General features: G+C 41.6%; 1 protein-coding gene across 1 annotated transcript; it reads left to right on the forward strand.

The window, feature by feature from the left end:
* The first annotated feature begins 5047 nt into the window (after positions 1 to 5047).
* On the forward strand, positions 5048 to 21502 carry LOC135481924 (ubiquitin carboxyl-terminal hydrolase 36-like). Its single transcript, XM_064761703.1, is given in 22 exon segments — positions 5048 to 5089; positions 5091 to 5316; positions 8475 to 8641; positions 8643 to 8700; positions 9008 to 9079; positions 9082 to 9117; positions 10645 to 10708; positions 10710 to 10745; positions 10956 to 11023; positions 11429 to 11499; positions 13286 to 13368; positions 13600 to 13677; positions 14220 to 14310; positions 14762 to 14846; positions 14849 to 14886; positions 15523 to 15624; positions 15992 to 16067; positions 16626 to 18275; positions 18547 to 18714; positions 19888 to 20003; positions 20395 to 20496; positions 21208 to 21502. Coding segments are annotated over 22 exon segments (3645 nt in total). The 3' UTR covers positions 21424 to 21502.
* The last annotated feature ends 1175 nt before the right edge of the window (positions 21503 to 22677 follow it).

A 22677-nucleotide genomic window follows, 5' to 3' on the forward strand; every position in this document is an offset into this window, starting at 1 on the left:
GTTCCAGTTCACTGAAACCTGAGTGGACACCCCACCCAGACACAGCATATGGAAACCACAGAAGACACTTCATCCAGACACAGTATATTGACACCACATAGGACATCCAACCAGTTCCAGTTCACTGAAACCTGAGTGAACACCCCACCCAGACACAGCATATGGAAACCATAGAAGACACTCCATCCAGACACAGTATATTGACACCACATAGGACATCCAACCAGTTCCAGTTCACTGAAACCTGAGTGAACACCCCACCCAGACACAGCATATGGAAACCATAGAAGACACTCCATCCAGACACAGTATATTGACACCACATAGGACATCCAACCAGTTCCAGTTCACTGAAACCTGAGTGGACACCCCACCCAGACACAGCACATGGAAACCACAGAAGACACTCCATCCAGACACAGTATACTTACACCACATAGGACATCCAACCAGTTCCAGTTCACTGAAACCTGAGTGGACACCCCACCCAGACACAGCATATGGAAACCACAGAAGACACTCCATCCAGACACAGTATACTTACACCACATAGGACATCCAACCAGTTCCAGTTCACTGAAACCTGAGTGAACACCCCACCCAGACACAGCATATGGAAACCACAGAAGACACTCCATCCAGACACAGTATATTGACACCAAACACTCCATCCAGAAACAGTAGGCCTATACAGACACCAGACAGGAAACTCAGCCCAGACACAACGTTCTGACCACCAGATATAACACTCCGTCCAGACATGACAGTAGACACCCCACCCAGTCAGAGTTCACAGACACCAGACATGATATCCCACCCAGTTGCAGAAAACTGACTACTCCTTGCATTTCTCTTCAAATGTTTAGGATGAAGCAAAGGCAAAAATAATATTTCTCAAATGTTTGGTATGACAAGGTATCACTATGGTTTGTCTGTCATTCTGGTTAGACTGCTATAGCGGTTTTAGAAAATACTTCAATTATTACTGAAATCATTCACAAATAGGTCAATGAAGTATCGCATCTTATTACCACGAAATAAGAAATATTCACTGAGTTCCGCCGAAAAAGCACAATGGAAGGGAGACAACTTTTATTGTGCGCCAGTTCTGATAGCACCTCTTGCACCACAGCAGGTAAACGTGTGGTGATAGTGACTCACAATACAGGCTTCATTATATTTAATTTCAGACCTAACCCTGATCCTATTACCTGACCTATGATATCATCGCCTTAGACATTTCCTGAGAAAATCAAGTCTGTTCCTACGAACCTAGACGTTATTGTACTTCAGTCTGATGCTAGTTTCTGCACATTTTGCAGCTGGGCCTTGAGCTCATCCATTCGAAATCCAATGGTTTTCAGGACATTTTGTTTTTGATCATCTGTCACATTCGCTAACAGTGTCTTATAGTCCTCCAGGGTTTGACCAACAGCTTCCTGGGCCTCCTTCATGTCTTCCACAAAATATACTGTACCATGAGACGTTCTCTGTGAATTAGAAAGATCAACAGCTGTATTAATTTGGAAAATTGATGACAAACATTTATAGTCTATTTAGTACAGTGAAATTACTGTAAATGTACGTATGACATACATTTATGGTCTAAACAGTACGGCGAAATTTACTATAAATGTACTTATGACATTTATGGTGATCAAATTTGAATTTTAAAAAAATCCTGCTTTTATTTTTCTGAAATGCTGTTTGCAGAAATATGGTACAACTGTTAATCATTCCCCAAATAATGTACACATAAACACAAACAAGTTCTGTGTCCAGTAGGTCAAAAAAGCCCTGTACTTATATGTTTTCAAAGTACTCTATTGCCAAGGGTTTAAAAATTGATAATGCTTATTTTTTTTAGGATACTGGTAATAGAAATAGTGAAATATGGCCATTCTTTTGATTTAATTCCAACATCTCTTATCTTTCACGGCACTTAAAAACGAAAACCACATTTAAATTCTAAATACCCTTTTACCTCAAATTCCACCACCCTTTAACTTGACGTGAACTAAGGCAGCCATGTTTTTATTAGTTCCCACTCCTTCGGGAGAGGATTACACACACCTCTGCTAAATGTTTCTGGCTTCCTTTTGTCTATAACATGCACATGACTGCTTGTGCAGACCCTACACTCTCAGTCCCAGGGCTGCATTATTGTGGATCTTATACACTGGTACATGTTTACCAAAACAACAGACTTGATTTAATTTAAAATACAAAACAACATCTTAAAATAAAAAGTGCCCCACATATTTCTGACATCTTTTATATTCTTAAACCTACTAGTACATGAAAGTCAAAGCTTTCAAAACTGCTGAAACTTTTGAAAATTTGAAATTTCAGTGATCAGATCAGCAAAAATCTAAAATGAACACAGGTATTAAAAATCTTTGGAGCTATTTTATATAACACTTTGATTGGTAAGGGTTGGGGGCTGCTGGTTTAACTATGGATATTGGACTAAAATTTTGAAAGAATTCTTTAAAGTCTGCAGTCCTTTGTCTTTTCTACGCATATCAATCAGGTTAATACTTTGTTGAAGTATACAAAACAAACTGCGGAAACTGAGCTTCCAGTATCCTTAAATGCCACTGAAGTCCTCAGACATGTACACGTCTAACCTTGTCCCAAAAATGTATATACTGGTATATAAACTATGGTGAAATTACCGCATCGTCCAGCAATTCTCGAGCTTTCCGCCATGTTTTCCGTGATTTCCTCAATGGGCTTTTCGTAAATCCTTGTCCGACAGTGCTGACTGAGATGACAGACCACGTGAAGTTACAAGTGCTGCTCCAAACAGTCTACAAAACACTTTCACTTTTCTTTCTGCTACTCCGGTGTAATGAAGTTCTATGGAGTTGAGCGAGCTTTTAGGTTTTTCCTGTTTGAAAAATGGTAGCAAAACAACGCTGGTAACTTTCTCTTTTGGTAGTATCGTAAGCTTACATTCCATACAAAAGTGTATTTCACACATGGCCGCTGGAAAAAGCCAAGTACTGTCCTTCTGCTCAGCTCCCACAAGTTAGCTGACATGCTGAATGGCCGCAGGGTCACAGCTGTGCGCAAACAAGTCGCCGCTGGTACGGTTATGCTGCCGATAACTGCCTTGGAAAGTCACAGTTAAAATCCTAACTTAACTTTAAGTTCCCGATTTATGCCAGATAATGAAACAAAACGTGAAGACGGAACAATGATCACAAGGATTGTTTGTAGCGCAGCACATTTTGCATCACTGGTCCTCCAGCTAGCTGTACGAATAGATCAAAATTCCAACAAAACAAAGTATAGCCCAAACACTTGTCATATCAACAATTGCCGTTACCGGTACAGTATCGGTACGTATTGCATGTGGTTTTTAAGAGAAACTTTTCGTTTTCTCATTACAAACGAAACTGTAAGTTTATGCTAGTCATCATTTAAATTTTTATTACATGGGCTGTGCTAAATATGATCAACGGGAGACGCCAAATGATTCTAGTGTGGTTTGATAACTCAACCACACCAGAGTCTGACCTCCTCCAGTAAACATAGCCTGACGAGTGCTTTTTTCACCACAGCTGAAACACCGGAAAATGTCTTTGCGCATGCGCGACACAAAGGAAGACCATCTTAAATGACCCGTATGTTGCATTCGAAACTGGCAACCCATGCGAAAGTCAAGATATAGGTAATGTCACGTTTTCCATCATTTTGGCAGTTAATTGGTTTGTTTTTGTTGGCATTACGATGTTGGAGTATTGTACTAACAAGACAGACTAGTTTGGGATGAATCCGAAACGTAGAAGGCGGACGGATATGTCTGGCGCGACGAGCACTGTTTACATGCCATGTGTTTCACTATCGCTGGCGAGCATGGCGTGTCGCTTGTCTACAACCGAATCTCATATTTTTTTTAGATGTGAATAGACCGTTTAGGTGGTAGTCTGGTAAACCTACATTACCTTCACAATGAGCAAAGTGAACAACACCTGAGGATGTCTAGTATCCACCTTTGATTATCCGAATTTTCAGTGAGACGAGCCATTATATTTTTCTGTCAGACTCTTGAGACAAGAATTTCAACATTAATCATTATCTTTTACATTCGCAAACATGTATCGGCTGATTTTAGTGAGGTTTGTTCAACAAAATTGGGTATCATAGGTCAAACAAAAACAGTCAAAATTGCGACACCTGTAGTGACTATTAATTCCTAACAACTTCATCAAGTCAAAACGTTTCTCAGGTATGCGTCTCAGTATGCGTTGTCCATGTAAAAATTCTTGTAAGCCAACAGAGGAGGGTTAGACGACTGATCCCGTCGACCATGTGAAAGTTTCACACACAGATAAGTGAACATGTATACGTCAGTGTCCACTTCTTTGGCTAGAAGAACATCCTCTGACTCTAGTTTGAAACTTCAAACATAGTGTAGTCATTTACGTGATAAATCAAATTATTTGATCATGGGATGTTACAAAGTTTTCTGGTTCGTGTAAAATGAGCTATCTAAAAACCATAACCTAAGTTAGACTAGTCCTGGACGACTGTTCCCGTCGTATGTTTACAGTCTGGTGTTCTGGGGGCCCAAACCATTAGCTGGGAAGGCTAGTGGTCAAGCGTTTTCCAGAACTTTACCAAATATCCTACAGGGGTGAACGGGAGCAAGCAATGTCTGTGCCAGTGCCAGTGCAAGCATAAAAATGTGAATATAATCATCCAGGGCTAAGCTAGACAAACCAGCACACAACAAAAACTGAAACAGACTTGACTCAAAAATATTGTAGAGTAACATATAAACAGTCCTAGACACATATACTGGACTGTGGTAAAGAAAAGATAACAACATGTAGCGCACATCAAAGCACTCAGCAGCATCTTCTGAATAACACTAAACTGTGTGTAACCAGCCATGTGGTATTGTTTTTTTTTTTTAAGGTCTGTTGAATTTCCAGAATTTTACATCATACGATGTAACTTGTCATTTTCACCTGTATAATGATTTCGTTTTCTCCCTGTCTTTTTGCAGTGATGCTCTGTTCACGTAATCGATGCTATGCCTGCTAGTTCCTCCGAGAGCCTCGTCCACATAGAGGAGAAGCCTCAGAGCTTCCTTTGCTGATGGTTCCGATCTTGACCAGCAGGTGGCAGCCTCTTCCAAACAGATTCTCCTTCACAAGATCGAGTTCAAACCAGCCCAAAAGCCTTACTCTTTACAGTGGACAACCTCAAGTCCAAATACATTCATCTGAACCCAGGGCCATTCCATCAGTAGTAACTCCACAAGTAATGCTTCCAAAACTGGTCAAGGTGAGCCATCTTTTAGTAGGGGTCCACTCAGGTAGTCGTGCAGGACACCTATGATTTTCGTTCGGATTATTAGGTGGCCCTGCACTCTGTGCTAGGACACTGTTAAATTTGTTCGGATTTTTATTATTTTTATTCCGTTTTATTGACAACTTTTTGAAAGCTTTGAGGGCTGTAAAAAGAAGAGTTTTTTTTGGATCTGGATGAAATTTGGGGATTTTAGGAACAAGGTTACGAGGCAAATTTTGGGCTGTTTTTAGTTAACTTTGGTCATGTGACATGGTGGCCATCTTGGATTTTGATCAAAACCTTTAAAAATCTTTTTCTCAAGAACCGCTGAATGGATCCTTTTGAAATTGGATATTCTTGTAGAGTGATCACAGGTAGAAAAATTCAGAAAAAATCTTAGACATGCATTGAAAACTTTGGAAGCTCGCCATTAGCGGAACTTACAACATCATAAAAAGTGTCTAAGTTTGATAATGTTTTCATCCATTCTGGTGTACTTTTTCCCTATCTTTGTGACTTTTGAGATAATGTCAAAAACTGTTTTCAGTCACATAATTTCATGGCCTGTAACTTGAGAACTGTGAAAGCTACAAATCTGAGACTTACCCAAATTGTAGCCCAAGACATGTTGTTTCTGGTGCAGACCAACAGATTCGAGCTACGATCTATAGTTTTCTCACTAGAAATATTTAAATGACACCACCCTACTTAGAAATAGAAATGTAAGCCTGTGCATTGAACATAGACTATGGTAGTAGCTGTGTATTACTATACATGTACTGCAGGTAACCTGCCCCATAGGTCCATAGGACCACCTATCACTCAAGCCGAGAAATGAACAACTCTCCCCCCTGCTATCAACAGACAATTTTCAATGTTTCCACGTAAAGCCAGTCCTGTTTGCAATGCATCATGGGTAATTCTCAACAATCCCAGTGGCATTCCCCCATATTCCTGTGCTATCAGTCCAAAGCCATGGGGGAAATATACAAAAAATGTCAGTCCACACATGTACCTCGAGTCATGATGAACCCAAAATATGTTACTCATAATATGACCAAATTCAACCGTAAAAGTATTAGCATCTGTTGCTAAACAGATGTTTTACGAAGCCTAATTTTTCCATTCATCGCAAATCAGTTCAGTGCATTACTTTCATAGTGTTTTCATTATGTGATTTGACATTCAGTTTGGGCCTTGGTGCTTGGTCGTCGGTATTGTTGTAAGGAACATAACATATTTTTTTACCCAGTTTTGTGACCTCACTACATCCAAGACCATTTCACCGATTGACTTCATATTTTGCAGAAAAATTCAGCTATACCTGAAGTTATTTGCTAGCTATTTTAATTTTGTTTTTTTTTTTTTTCATGTCGTGTGGTTTGGCAGCCATTTTGGATGTTATAAGAATTGGTTTAAACATCTTCTTCTCAAGAACCAAAGAACGAATGTTCTGAAATTTTATATGTAGGTAGACCATTGGTAGCTACAATAAGTTGACCTTCAGTAAAAACTGGGGGAGCTTGCCATTGGTCAAAGTTGTGATGTCACAACTAGTTTTGAAAGTTAAATTTTTTTTATGTATTCTGGTGTATTTCAGACTGCTGAATTACAAATCTGCTTTTTTGTATACCTTTTTTGGTAACTTTTTGGGATATAGTCAGAAAACTTCTGACTATAGCTATTGTAACAATTTAGCTTCATAATTTCAGTGACCTGTAGCCCAAGACATGCTCTTTCGATAACGTGCCAACAGATTTGTGCTACGATCAGTAGTTTTCGCGCTAGAAGCATTTAAATGACAACACATGTTTTTTAGAAATAGATGTTAATCATATTGCTTTAACATAGTGTTAGATGGCAACTTGACCAGGTTTAGGGTATTACACTTTATGCTTTCTGCTGCACTGTCCATGATTTCCCAAAATGATTGTGCGTTTACATAACTATGTTGTCTTCTATTTAATGGCGTAGAACAAATGACGTGAAAGCTAACCAAATCTGCTTTACAGCTGTAGTTTGTTTTCTGTTTTTGTTTTTCCTTAATCTGGCAGCTCAGCCGGGTTCTCACTTCTTATGTCACGACAAACTGAGAGCTATCGGCTGAGCATGGATCCGTCTGCTGGATCTAGTGATAAATTAATCATCCATTAATCAGGGATCAACTATATTATCAAATAGTTGTCATTATTTCTGTACTGCATTCTTTGAACTGTGTAGAATATAACATAAATCTTTCCATAATTCAACCCAGTTGTTCTAGACCAGCACATCGCAGTTTTGACACTACCAGTAGTGTCATTTTGTCAGGTAAGGCTGTACCCCTAATTCCTCAACCTTTTCGCATATGAAATAGCAACCTACATTCATAATTTGATTTTGGATACAAAACTGCATTGGTTGGATTGGCCAATTTCAGGCTTCACCAAAAGGGTAATATTATCAGTCTTCACAGATTATGCCTCAAGAATATGCTTGCAAACATATGAAAAGGTTGAAGAATTGCAGTAGTGATATTTGATTGGTCAAAAATTTTCCAGCTATTTCCTCAAAACGACCGCCAACGGTGAGATGTTGGGCACGGTAGGTATCAGACATATCAGACATGTAGGGTATTTTCTCAACTGTCTTTTGAGGTAAAAGGTTGTGCAAAATCGGGGATTAGGCTGATGTGACAGCCACTTAGGCCTGTTGGCTCAGCCTATCCAATCATGGTGACCCCTTAAGGATCTATGTTTTAATAGGACAGGTTGTCGCAGAAGACAAGAGCCTCACCCCCAACCCCACTGACCTGACCAATAAAAAGTTGTTAGGTATTTTAACAAGTGTATTTAAGGGTGACTTCAACCATAAACGTGACTGCCATCTAATCTCTAGAGAAATATTCTTAAATGTGTTGTAAAACAACTGTCAGATTATATTAAGTACTATGACCTATGACCTGATTTAAATTTAATCACTTTCCTGCGCCCTGCCGATTTCCTCTCTCCATAATGCTGGCTACTGTCACATAAGTGAAATATTCTTGAGTGCAGCACAAAACACCAATCAAATAAATAAATAAATCAGTCACTTTAACCTCTGTCACTGATAAGAGATTTGAATTAGTAAATTCTTAAACATGAATTAGATGAATGAATAAATATAGATACTTCCTTTTCAAACAGAGAAAACAATGAATGGAGGTAAGGATGGGGAGGATGGGCTGCCGTCACCGAAAGTGGTGCTTTACCCGGAGGAGAAAGTCCGCTTGGATTGGAGGAAAATCCAGCGAGTTGGCTGTGGACTGCACAACATGGGCAATACCTGCTTCCTCAACTCCACTCTGCAGTGTCCTTACTTACACAGCCCCTCTGGTCAACTTCTGTCTATCAGAAGAACACTCCGCACAGTGTGAGTTTACAGTCTGTTCAGCACTAATTGCAAATCATTCACCCAGGTTCAGGTTATCCTGAAAAACATGTTCATCGGGAATAAGCTGACTAACTAAAAAAAGGTCCCCACTCTTTGATGGAATTTTGTTTGTTTTTAAGTTTCTCTCATTAATTTTTTTTTAAGGTCCTAACCAACCTGACCTATTTGTTGTAAAAGGTTGGGTTACTACCTCCAAGAAAGAAGGTTTTCAAGGATGACCTGACGTGATGTTCACCGTGTTGATTACAATCACCTTACTCTTGTCTCATGACATTTGTTCCTTCAGGTAAACAGCAGGGCTTCTGTATGATGTGCGAGCTACAGAGGCATATACGGCGTTGTTATGACAACAACGGTCATGCATCAAACCACAGGCCATTCTACAGAAGCTGAAAAGTGGAGTGTTTTGCTGGCATGTTTAATGAGTTGAAATCCTTCTAACTGTGGACATGCATGAATTCTGTCCAAATGAGACATGCAGCTTAACTTTTTAACAAAAAGGTGAATGAATACTGTATATGCTAGAGGTATTTGCGTAGTGCTGGTATTAATTTTCACTTCGAAACCATACTGGATGATCAGTTTTTAATAAACGGGTATGCAGTGTTAAAGTAAATGTTTAAGCGTGGTATCTGAAGAAACACATCATGTATTGAGCTGAGGTTTTGTATACGTGAGTGTAGTAATGTGAGGGTGTCTGGAGATGCACAACATGCATTGAGCTGAGGTTCTGTATACATAAGAGTGTAGTAATGTGAGGGTGTCTGAAGATGCGCATCATGCATTGAGCTGAGGTTTTGTATACATGTGAGTGTAGTAATGCAAGGGTGTCTGGAGATGCACAACATGCATTGAGCTGAGGTTTTGTATACATAAGAGTGTAGTAATGTGAGGGTGTCTGAAGATGCGCAACATGCATTGAGCTGAGGTTTTGTATACATGTGAGTGTAATAATGTGAGGGTGTCTGAAGATGCACAGCATGCATTGAGCTGAGATTTTGTATACATGTGAGTGTAGTAATGCGAGGGTGTCTGAAGATGCGCAACATGCATTGAGCTGAGGTTTTGTATACATGTGAGTGTAGTAATGCATGGGTGTCTGAAGATGCACAGCATGCATTGAGCTGAGTTTTGTATACATGTGAGTGTAGTAATGCGAGGGTGTCTGAAGATGCGCAACATGCATTGAGCTGAGGTTTTGTATACATGTGAGTGTAGGTAATTGCATGGGTGTCTGAAGATGCATAGCATTCATTGAGCTGAGGTTTTGTATACGTAAGAGTGCGATCATATGAGGGGTGTCTGAAGATGCACAGCATGCATTGAGCTGAGGTTTTGTGTACAAAAGAGTGTAGTAATGTGAGGGTGTCTGAAGATGCACAGCATGCATTGAACTGAGATTTTGTAGACATGTGAGTGTAGTAATGCCGAGGGTGTGTTACATCATTGATGCACTGTGCATATTAACATAAATTACAAAATTCATGACCTTAGGACTTGATGTATTGAGCTGAAGTTTTGCATTCATGTGTCTCCTACAGACAAGCTCTTTGGTAGTCTTGCCACCGAATCTAAGTTCTTATTCACTGTTATATATAAGTCTTCGGCCTATGTGAAAACATTGGGATGACATAATTTGTGGTAATTACCATTTTATTGTATGCTGGCTGCCATTTGAAATTTGCAGGCTCTAAAAGATGGTTGTTATTGGAAGGTGTTTGAAATTCGTCTGGTTCTGCCTTCCTTCATGGGATGCAGCACCGGGAATACTCCAGTGAATTGACCATTACATGTTGTTATGGCAACACAAAGGTGCCATACAAATGGGTCATTATATTCGCTTGTATGCCTGTGTGGATGACCATGAATACAAAACCTTTGTATTATCTGACTTTCTGATGGACTGTAATGCTCTCTCACCAGTGATAGCCAAGCACATGCATTGGGGAAGGCAAGAGGACGCCCATGAGTTCCTGCGCTATGTCGTGACGGTTACAGAAAGCCTGCCTCAATGGTTACTCAAAGTAAGATTCCACTTTATGCAAGTCATTAGCATGTACATATACATCCACGGGTGATGAACTCGACCAGCTCTAGAAATCAATTATTACTGTACACTGCGGTCAAATGTTTAAATAAGCTTTAAAAGAAGACATGCGATGAACGTTTGAACTGTTACACTTTGAACTTCCTTGTGACTTGAGATTAAATAATAAACACCTTTAAATTTTCAGATTAGATAAATTCAGCAAGGAGACAACTGTTGTCAATCAGATATTTGGCGGATTTCTTCGTAGTCAAGGTAAGTTGTGCAGTACTTATCTTTTAGTCTTCAAATCGAAAATAATATGAAGAGGTAAAACAAATTCTAAAGTAGAGATCTTGATGTGTTAGATTCTGGTTTGTAATGGAGTGAAGTCGTACAAGTGTATATGGGCATAACATAAAGACCAGCCTTCTCCTTATGTGTGCATGTTATGGTACAGTTATTCTTCACCCTTTGTGCCTGTTTACAAGGTGTTTATTCGAGCACATTCTCAAGTCATTGTTCTGTTTTTGTACAAAATTATACTTTTTGTGAAGCCCGGACACTGGCAAATCCAACCAATGTAGTTTTATCTCCAAAATCAAATTAAATATGTACATAAATTGCCCTGAAACTGAAAGATAAATGGTTTAAACAATGTTCTGGTTTGACTTTTTGTAGTGCAGTGTTTGAAGTGTAAGGAGAGGTCTAACACATACGACCCAGTGCTGGACATAAGCCTGGACATAAAGGTAATCATTAGGCCCATAAAGGTAATCACTAGGTTGGGTTTTAGGTTGGAGAGAGGTGGTGTGTAAAGCTGAGCCCTCATAATATAGTTTTCTATCTAGTTTGAGATGTATGATCCAAGTGAAAACAGTTTTCTATTTAGTTTGAGATCTAACGACCTGTATGATCCAAGTAAAAACAGTTTTCTATTTAGTTTGAGATATAATAACGTGTATGATCCAAGTGAAAACAGTTTTCTATTTAGTTTGAGATAAAATGACATGTATGATCCAAGTGAAAACAGTTTTCTATTTAGTTTGAGATCTAACGACCTGTATGATCCAAGTAAAAACAGTTTTCTATTTAGTTTGAGATATAATGACGTGTATGACCCAAGTAAAAACAGTTTTCTATTTAGTTTGAGATCTAATGACGTGTATGATCCAAGTAAAAACAGTTTTCTATTTAGTTTGAGATCTAATGACGTGTATGATCCAAGTAAAAACAGTTTTCTATTTAGTTTGAGATCTAACGACCTGTATGATCCAAGTAAAAACAGTTTTCTATTTAGTTTTGGATCTAGTGACCTGTATGACCCAAGTGAAAACAGTTTTCTATTTAGTTTTGGATCTAGTGACCTGTATGACCCAAGTGAAAACAGTTTTCTATTTAGTTTGGGATCTAGTGACCTGTAGGATGCAAGTGAAAACAGTTTTCTATTTAGTTTGAGATCTAGTGACGTGTATGATCCAAGTAAAAAAAGTTTTCTATTTAGTTTGAGATCTAATAACCTGTTCCCAGCATTATGGTTACTTTTGTCCTCTCCAAACAGTTGCTGTGCATTCGAGATCACACGCCTTTCTACGTGACCCTACGGTACTGAGACTAGGCTCATGTATAGATGGACGCCATCAGCACAGTGATTGCGCCCAAAATTTGGGGATAATTTTCGATAGAGGACTATAAGATATATAATAAGTATTTTCAGATTCCTCGATTCAAATCTGTATCAGTGGTATGAAATCAAGCAACTACCTGCATCTGAATTAATCAAAAATATCCAAAATAAAAATGGACTATTTAATCCTGCCTTGGGACATCCAGTGTGGAAAACACAGTGAAGAACTCCCGATGACTGTTATGACTTGTTGTATCCGCTGTGAATTCTGCTATGCAAAATAAAGTGGAAAGTGTGTAAACGTATTTAAATTGGCGTGGTTCAGCTTGAGCACGGACAGAGATGATAATACCAACGAAGCCTGTGAATGGCGCACTGTTCAACAGTTCGGTATGTTCGCCATCGCGTGCAGTTGTTTACATAAGGCGAAAGTAGTCATCTCAGATCAGGTGACGTAATGCACGAGCCTGGCTTTCCACGTCGCTGTTGTAAAACATGTGGCGCCAAAGTCTATTAGAGATGTAATCTCAGCGCAGGCAGTAGGTACATCTATGTTTTAGAATGATTGCTATAGTTTAACTTGTATAAGGGACATAAGTCTTTCACCCTTGAAGTCTGCCTTTGCTCAATAATGCCGGCTGATTTTATAGCAAAACACGGTAAAATCATTCCTGAAAAACTAAAAACACATATACTGTCAGTACTCTGCTCTTCAAACTGGAACAGTCAACCTTCCCCAAAGTAATATTTCACATGCCTGTCCTGTCTGATGAAAAGCTTCTCTCCTTACTCAATAATCAGCACGTAAACAACAGCCTGGATGAGTGCTACAAAAAATGAAACGACGATAATGCTGAGGGTGTAGTACTTGTGGATGGCCTGGTACTTGATGTGGTAATCTTTGTTTACAGAATGTGCAGTCTGTCGAGCGAGCGTTTGAAAAGTTTGTACAGCCTGAGACTCTGGACAGTGAGAATGCTTACATGTGCCCGAGGTAAACGGGTTTGTTCATAATGTTGTCAGCTTCTCATTCATGTAGAACTCATATTCATGGATTAAATTAGAAAAGCAATTGTCCTGATGGATAATGTCCAGATATTCACTTATTCTAAAGAAACTTTTCTTCTGTTCTAATGTTTCTGTCTTCAATTAATATGTGGAGGCCATACAGGTGAGTGAAAAAGTCTCAAACTAGATATTTTTTCTTTTTTTTGTATGAGAACAGGTGCAAACAAAAAGTGACTGCCCAGAAAAGATTAACCGTACACAAGGCCCCAAATGTGCTAACACTACAGCTGAAGAGGTAAAGTGATTTGTCATTGTGTTGGACATTGGGATAACCTTTTATATATGTGTACAGCAAACTCATAATCAGTGGGCATATGTATCATGAAGGGAAGTAACTGATGAAATAGAAGTCCTATGTAGCTGGTGATGCAAGGGTAAATAATGGAAATGCCGTGGGCGTTGTTGGGTTCATTAAAGTGGTTGTACAGTGTATGTTGTTTTCTTTACCATAAGTGTTGCGTGGTTATAACCTTTTGTTCCTGGGGAGTGTTAACTGTGTACTGTAGTTTGGGGCGGTGATTAACATTTCTTATGTCTCTTGGTTTTATATGGGGTCTTTATGTATAGAAGCATTGTTTAACATTTCTTATGTCTCCTTGGTTTTATATGGGTCTTAATGATTAGAAGCATTGTTTAACATTTCTTATGTCTCTTGGTTTTATATGGGGTCTTAATGATTAGAAGCATTGTTTAACATTTCTTATGTCTCTTGGTTTTATATGAGGTCTTAATGTATAGAAGCATTGTTTAACATTTCTTATGTCTCTTACATTTCAGATTTGATATTAACCGAATGTTTGGAAAAATCAGTCGAAATATCCAGTTTCACGACAAGTTGAATCTTCGACCTTATATGAGTGTTCGCCAAGTGAGTGTGGCATGCATGTCAATGTGCAAGGATTTTATGACTCACCTATTCATTGTTTTAATAGTAAATAGTAGATGTCATCACGGGGCTGAGGTGGTTAGCACGCCTGCGGTTGCTGTGAGTTCAAGTCCAGCGGATGGTCATGGTTCCCCCCACCCCCACCCCCCTCGGGCCACTGTCCAGTTTCCCTTAACCACAGTGCTGGCTACTGTCGTATAAGTGAAATATTCTTGGGTAAGCCGTAATGTCATGACAGATATATTTCTTTATGTTCAGCAGTCCCGTGCTACAATGTATTGTATAAACTTTACTAAGTGTTACAAGAGAAAGCCTCTCGGGATATTTTTGGAAGCGAAGAATTTCTTCTACAGGTGAGAAATTTGGATAAGAATTTTTGAGTTCAAGTATAATGGCCCTAATTTCAGTTGTCTTTTCCTCGTTATGTGACCAGGGTGATCCTGTGATGTACCAGTTGTATGCAGTACTGGTACACAGTGGTAGTGCCTGCACCATGGGCCATTATTACTGTTATGTCAAGTCTCCGCGCAGATTTGGTACTGCATGAATGATGCCATGGTAAGTCTGCAACTACTTGGGTCATATAGATGACTTGTTGACAGTTAGAAATAAAATTCTGCTTTCAAGAACCAAAAATGTGTAGCAACTGTTGTGATCCTATAATGCTAACGGTATGTAAACTTGGTGCTTTTAATTGTGATTAGATTGTGATGCTACAACTGTGTGCAGGTCTAGAACATGCATTATGCAGTGTATATGGCGCTGAGGTTCAATCCCAGCTTTGGACACAGAATTTGCAAATTACCTGCCTTGGTTATTTTAAAAGGTCCATTATTCTTATATAACGCTTTTGGCATTCTAACTTGCGTTAAAGACCACTTGTCTTCCACCACTATGGTGTGCACGTGGGAAAGTACATCAATGACTTGCCAAAGGCCAGTGTTTTTTCAATGATACAGTGGAACAAAGAACATGCAGTATAAGTTATTGATCTACATCTGCTTCTGTGTTCAGGACATAGGTGTTTTCTGTATAGGACAGAGGTGTTTTCTGTTTAGGACAGAGGTGTTTTTGTATAAGGACAGAGGGGTTTTCTGTTCAGGACAGAGGTGTTTTCTGTGTTGTGGCGATACAGTTGTATAACACCGGTCTGGTACATTCACTTAGAGTACCTGTCCGTAATCTGTATTCCAGGTGCAGCAAGTGAATGCCAGCCGAGTGTTTAATGCAGAAGCCTACCTCCTGTTTTACATAAAGATGAAGGGTCAAAGCCATACTACGCCATCCAAACTGAAGGTGGGCACTTGTTCTGTTTTATGTGAAGGTTTATCTTTTCACTCTGATCTAATTCAGTGAATTTGTTGGTGATCAATTTTCTGAGTGAGTGTGTATGTATGTATGTGTCAGATTTGATCGCTACGACTTTGGTATCTGCTAAGTTTTGGACCACCACATGGTTTGCTAAGTGTACAGCTAATGTATCCACTTAAATGAGGCGTTATTAAGTGTAGAATTGTGGTATAGGCACTTATTATGCATGACTGAGTGAAGAAGTGCATAAGGTCAGTGTGAGGGACATGATTAGATGATTGAAGTACATGTAAATGCTGCATAAGCTGTTACAACTAGACCCCTAAAGTGATGGTGGATGTTTCACTTGCAGACCCCTGTTATTGGACCCCAGCCCCAGAAACATCAGCACCTCTCTCACCATCACTTCTCTGTGAATGGTAAACAGGGTGAGTACATGTACTTACTCATCTAGCTCTTCAACTTAGTCACTAGACGTTATTAAGCAATAAGAGAAGCTTTCTTCTTGTCTCCTCTAGGCACGATGCCTGGATTAGTACTGCAGAAGAAAGTCATATTGTATTAACACTAAGTGAAACGTCTGAAATGCTGAGCTGAATATATAAGATACTTAAAGCTTGAAATAAAATCCTATATCATGAAGAGGAAAAGTGAATTCTTATCTTTATACAACAGGAAACATGCTTAGATTGTTCTATTGTTCAGTTTCACATCTGATTTGTCATAAATGTGCCTGTATAAATGACTGTCAGTGTCTTGTGAAACCATCTTTCTAGAAGCCACAGGCCCTGTTTATTGAGCTTGCAGATTTGGTTTTATCTAATGCTGGCAATTCTGAAGCCATTGTATGGGCAGGTTTGTTGTTGTTGAGATGCTTGGTTTCACTCCTCTGCACCAGGCCTCTTTTGTGTAAGACCAGGTCAATTCAAGTGTATGCATCTTTTGAATACAGTATGTAACATTTTTAAAATTTTTTTTTTTTCTAGCTTCAGGTAAAGATATAGGTACTCCAGTTCAGCGCAAAGATTCCTCCAAACTGGTGCTACCTGTGATAGGAAATGAGGATAGCAAGAAAAAGTCCCTGATTAACCCTACAGCTATTCCACCGCCAGAAAAACGCAGCAAGGTCTCCTTTGGAATAAGACCAACAGCCTATGGCAAAGAAGCCTCTGGCGGTGCAGCAGATGCTGACAATAATTCCAAGCCAAGGATTGTTATGCAAATTAAACATGGGAAGGTGACGACGTTTGAAACCTCCCCAAATGGAAAGGCTAAGATCATGGAAAGTGATACCAAAGGAAAATCCAATCGGCTGGTGCCATACGGAGAAGATTCGGATTCTGAGGGGGATGGTTCTGCTCCCAAGGGCAATGGCCATGTGGTCAGTTGTAACAGAAAACCTGCGAATAGTTCCAAAGATCATAGCACTAAAGACAATTCCCACAGTCATGGGGTGGGCAAGTCAGACAGCATTACAAACAGTTCTGTGATATTCGACATGAAACTTAACACCACTACATCCGTACCTGGCAATGCCCACCTGCTGGACACCACTAGGGACAAGTTTCCAGGGACTCAGCAGAAGAAAGGCTCTGATTCTGGTCAAGTGGACGGCAGTAGTTCCTCATCGGGCAACATTCCTCTGTCCAAGGCAAAAGACAGCCAGCTGAAACTGTCACCTGTGAAGGGTAACCACGCCCATCACAGCCCATCTAAGCACTCTGAGATGGCTGGCCTGACATGTGTGACTAGCCCGCCTGTACAGAAGATCAATTCCACGACCCCTTGGCAGGTACAGTATCAGGATGCCGTCGCCAGCCCGTCTCTGGGGTCTACATCTAGTTCAGGGAGTGCCAACTCTACAACAGAGTGGCATGTCAAGGACCAGATCAGCTCAAAGTCAGGGAAGTCGGAGAGGCAGTGTCCAGGCTGGCGGGTGACGCCTGGCAAAGAGACCAAGGCCATTAACTCTGTGCAAGATGGCCGGACAGGTGTAACGCCTGCCTCTGGGGAGGTATTCAGGTCCCAGATGTACAAGTCAGCCACATCAAAGCAGCAGACGGAAAGTCACACAGGGTTGTCCACTAGCAGTAGCAGCAGTTTAAGTGAGGGCAGTGCCCCTGCTGATGTTAGTCAAATGTCTGACTCAGGGGGCCAGCAGTCTGAACAGGGTGGGGAGTCGAGTCATGGCCTGGTCAAACACACGCTCCACAGGCATGCCCCATCCCCTGCCAACTCAAGCTTTGTGGATGTCTCTGACAAACAGTGCCTGCTTAATGGGTTCCTCAGCTCTGACGAGGACAAGGCAACTAGAAAGAAACACAAGAAAGAGAAGAAACAGAAAAAGCAGCGACATGCCACACATGACTACCACAAACTGAGTGACAGCTCTGATAGTCACGAACATAAAAACAGGAAGAAGAAGAAGAAGAAAAAGCGAAAGCATCGTCATGACAAAGAGAGAGGGCACATTGAAAGTCTGACCTCTAGGAGCAAGAAGAAGTCTGATGGCAAGCATGGGAGTGATCATGAAGAGAGTCCTGAGTATGAGTGGGTGGAGAAAACAGCAGTGACACCTGTGGTGGAGGGCTGCTCCCAAGGACAGGATAAGGGCCACATGATGAACTCCAAGTCAGGTGAGTTGTCACGGTGGACAGGTGTACCTAGGTGTATACGGTAACGGTCACACTTTGCAGATGCAGGTGGAACGTGCACAAAGGTACCATATTGTGCCCTTTGTGTATGTAGCTCTCAAGGCTAACCCCATTCCGCCTGTTTAGTCATGAAAACAGTCAGTCAACAGGTAAAACACATGTAAGGGTTTGCTTTAAGATTGGGTGACAAAACAGCAGTTTGTCTCCTTGCTGGTAAATTCATCATTATTATGTGTAGTACTTTTGATTGTAGCTCCTGCTCAGCATTGGGCTGAAGGAGTGCGTGACAGTTACAAAAGCAACGGCCATGGTCATTTGTCCGACCAGAAGAGGCCAAAGCCTTTGTGGGATGGGGCCAAATCCTCCAATGTGGTTGATCAGCTGGAAAAACTCTCCTCTAGCAGGGGATATGGAGCCGCAGGTAAATGTTTATCATTGCCTCTTCTCACCTTGTCATTGCTTCTCTCCATGTCTGCGCATGTGCTTTCTGACCTTGTCATCGCTTCCAGCCTTGTCATTGCCTATCTCTTTTTCATTGCTTTCTCCATGTCGTTGCTTCTCTCCTGTGTCATTGCTTCTCGTCTGAGTCGTTGCTTCTCCCCTGGGTTGTTGCTTCTCCCCATTGTTCTTGCTTCTCCCCTGTGTCCTTGCTTCACCCCTGTGTCCTTGCTTCTCCCCTGTGTCCTTGCTTCTCCCCTGGGTCATTGCTTCTCCCTGTGTCAGTCCTTCTCTTCTTTTTCTTTCCTTCTCTTCTTTGTCATTACCTCAGTCACAGCGACCAAAGTCAAAACTGAAAACTCAATATAATATGCAGTTTATTGACACAGATTTCAAATTTTGATACATGTGTCTTAATTTTGCCTTGGGGGCTCCATGGCTCAATTGGTTAGAGCTAGTGCTGTTTAATGACCCAGGAGCTTCTCACCAATGCGGTAGGTGTGAGTTTGAGTCGAGCTCATGCTGGCTTCCTTTGCGGCCATATGTGGGAAGAAAAAAACAATGACATAAATAAGTAAATATCTTTGCTCCTATAGTCTAAAAATAAGTGCTCAAATCACATCGTCTTTCCACCAAGTTTCTTTTGTGGACACCCCTTGTTCGTCTGAAAAACAGGATTCTGTTCACAGAAAAGAGAATGCGAGTTCACTATGCAAAAAGCGTGTTCTCCTTGTTGCCATTGTTCAGGACTTTAGAAACATTGCATTGATGTTCTGTAGCATGGTTGACTATTGGCATTTATAGAGTGCCCGTGTGAGAACAAGACTATCAGCATGACGTATATTTAAGTGTAACATACATGTATACACTGTATTCATGTCAAGTTTGTCACAGCAATAAAAAAGAAACCTTCAGATGGTCATGGGTTTTCCCCTCGAGCACTGCCTAGATTCTTCCCACCATGACATCGTATAAGGGAAACACTTTTCAGTACATCGTAAATAAAAACGCCAATAAAAACATGTTTGATCATTGATATTTTTATTGCTGGTCTTTCTCATTAGCAGATTAACTTCATAAGCTGAAAAGCATCTGCATGTTTTGATATATTTATTCCTTGCTGATTTGCTTTGTAAACAAATGGTGTATGTTCCAGTGTGTTCTTGGGAGGGAGAGAGGAGCCATGTGGACCAGGCTTTGGACAAGGAGAGGGAGGAGAGTCGCAAACGTCACTGGTCAGAGGAGTACGACGAGGATTTGGACGCTGGCAAGGTAAAGGCAAAGGAGAGAAAGGTTTTGGCAAGGCAATCATTAGGGAGGGATAGTGGCAAGGCAATATTTTGGGGGAATTGTGGTGGCAAGCCAGTCATTGGGGGAGTTGTGGTGGCAAGCCAGTCATTGGGGGAGTTGTGGTGGCAAGCCAGTCATTGGGGAGACGTGGTGCCAAGACAATCATTAGGAAGGGATGGTAGCAAGGCAATCATTACAGAGGGATGATGGCAAGACATTCATTAGCATGGGATGGTGACAAGGCATTCATTGGTGACGTGGTATAATGTAGCAAGGTGAATGAAAGAGAGGAGATGTAAGCAGGATGAACGTTTGATGAGATGTAAGCAGGATGAACGTTTGAGGAAATTCTTTGTAATTTTTCCATTTGCAGACGAAGAAAGTCAAAAAGCACCAGTCTGACTATGTTGTCATGGGTTACGGGGCTAATCCATTCCAGAAACGTCAAGATGAAGTTAACAAGGACAAGGGGCTGGTAAGTCCAGAAGCAGATAATTTATCTTACGCAAATGTCTATTTGCAGAATCTAGGTCTTAACGGTAATCAAATACATGTGCACTTTATTCATTCTTTTTGAATTTCAGAAATTTTAAATAATCTCCTGAATCTGCTTTGCTTTTCAAGTTATTAAAATATAAAATGTTTCTGTGTTGAATTGGAGATTTACTCTCATAGGCTTGACAAACTTGTAGTGTACCTTTGACCAGTAAAAAACCATTCAACATGGATGTCCATTGTGATCTACCGGCCACGGTAGCACGGTTGGTAGAGCGTCCTCTTCGGGAACAGTAGGGTCAATCCTGGGTCGGGTCACACCTATGACTTTAAAAGAGGTAGTTGCAGCTTCCTCGCTTGGCGTTCAGCATTAAGAGGATGGTGCACCAACTGGTTGACCCGTATCAGTACAATGGCTTGGGCAGTAAGTAAGTCGTCTCGGTGAAACAGCACTAGATAAAAGAGCGGTGGAAATCTGTCCTGCGACAAGGAGGTACATTACAATTACATGCACCCTAAGGACTTCATCATCATATGACTGAATCATTGTTAAGTACATTAAACCCCAAGCACTCACATGCCATTTATAAAGTTATACCTGGATTGTGGTTGGCTTTAAACACTCTTATCAAACATTGCAAAATGTTTACATCCTAATTTTGTGTACACTTAACTTTCCTGTCCTTTACAGTGGAAGAAGAACAATCACGGACATGAAGGCAGTTGGGGGTCACATCACGGGGCCCAGGGGTCACACAGCTGGCATCGTGGGGGGTCCAGTGGAAGCTTTCCTGTCCCCTCTTCCACATCCAATCATCATCATCATGAACATAGCGATCACTATTACCACAGTCATCACCACCACCACCATCATCACAGTGGAGGCATGAAGCACCACCACCACTAAGGCTGGGTATCTGAGGTGCTCCTCTGCTGGATGATGAGTGGAGCAGGGACAGTCAGTGGCTGTACAGCTGTGTCAAACAAGAAGCACCACCACCACTAAGGCTGGGTATCTGAGGTACTCCTCTGCTGGGTGATGAGGGAAGCAGGGACAGTCAGTGGCTGTACAGCTGTGTCAGACAGGAAGCACCCCCACCTCCAGGGCTGGGTATCTGAGGTGCTCCTCTGCTGGGGGACGAGTGAAACAGGGACAATCATTGGCTGTACAGCTGTGTAAGACAGGAAGCACCCCCACTTCCATGACTGGGTATCTGAGGTGCTCCTCTGCTGGGGGACGAGTGAAGCAGGGACAGTCATTGGCTGTACAGCTGTGTCAGACAGGAAGCACCCCCACCTCCATGACTGGGTATCTGAGGTGCTCCTCTGCTGGATGATGAGTGGAGCAGGGACAGTCAGTGGCTGTACAGCTGTGTCAAACAAGAAGCACCCCCACCGCCAGGGCTGGGTATCTGAGGTGCTCCTCTGCTGGGGGACAAGTGAAGCAGGGAGAGTCAGTGGCTGTACAGCTGTGTCAGACAGGAAGCACCCCCACTTCCATGACTGGGTATCTGAGGTGCTCCTCTGCTGGGGGACGAGTGAAGCAGGGACAATCAGTGGCTGTACAGCTGCGTCAGACGGGAAGCACCCCCACCTCCATGGCTGGGTATCTGAGGTGCTCCTCTGCTGGGGGACGAGTGACGCAGGGACAATCATTGGCTGTACAGCTGTGTTAAACATGAAGCACCACCACCACTAAGGCTGGGTATCTGAGGTGCTCCTCTGCTGGGCGATGAGGGAAGCAGGGACCGTGGCTGTACAGCTGTGTCAGACAGGAAGCACCCCCACCTCCATGGCTGGGTATCTGAGGTGCTTCTCTGCTGGGGGACGAGTGAAGCAGGGACAGTCAGTGGCTGTACAGCTGTGTCAGACAGGAAGCACCACCACCCCTAAGGCTGGGTATCTGAGGTGCTCCTCTGCTGGGGGACGAGTGAAGCAGGGACAGTCAGTGGCTGTACAGCTGTGCAAGACAGGAAGCACTCCCACCTCCATGGCTGGGTATCTGAGGTGCTCCTCTGCTGGGTGATGAGGAAAGCAGGGACAGCCATTGACTATATAGTTGTGTAAGACAGAAAGCACCCCCACCTCCAGGGCTGGGTGTTTGAGGTGCCCCTCTGCTGGGTGATGAGGGAAACAGGGACAGTTAGTACCTGTCTCAGAC

The sequence above is a fragment of the Liolophura sinensis genome, chromosome 1 (assembly GCF_032854445.1).
Source record: "Liolophura sinensis isolate JHLJ2023 chromosome 1, CUHK_Ljap_v2, whole genome shotgun sequence".
Lineage (NCBI taxonomy): Eukaryota > Metazoa > Mollusca > Polyplacophora > Chitonida > Chitonidae > Liolophura > Liolophura sinensis.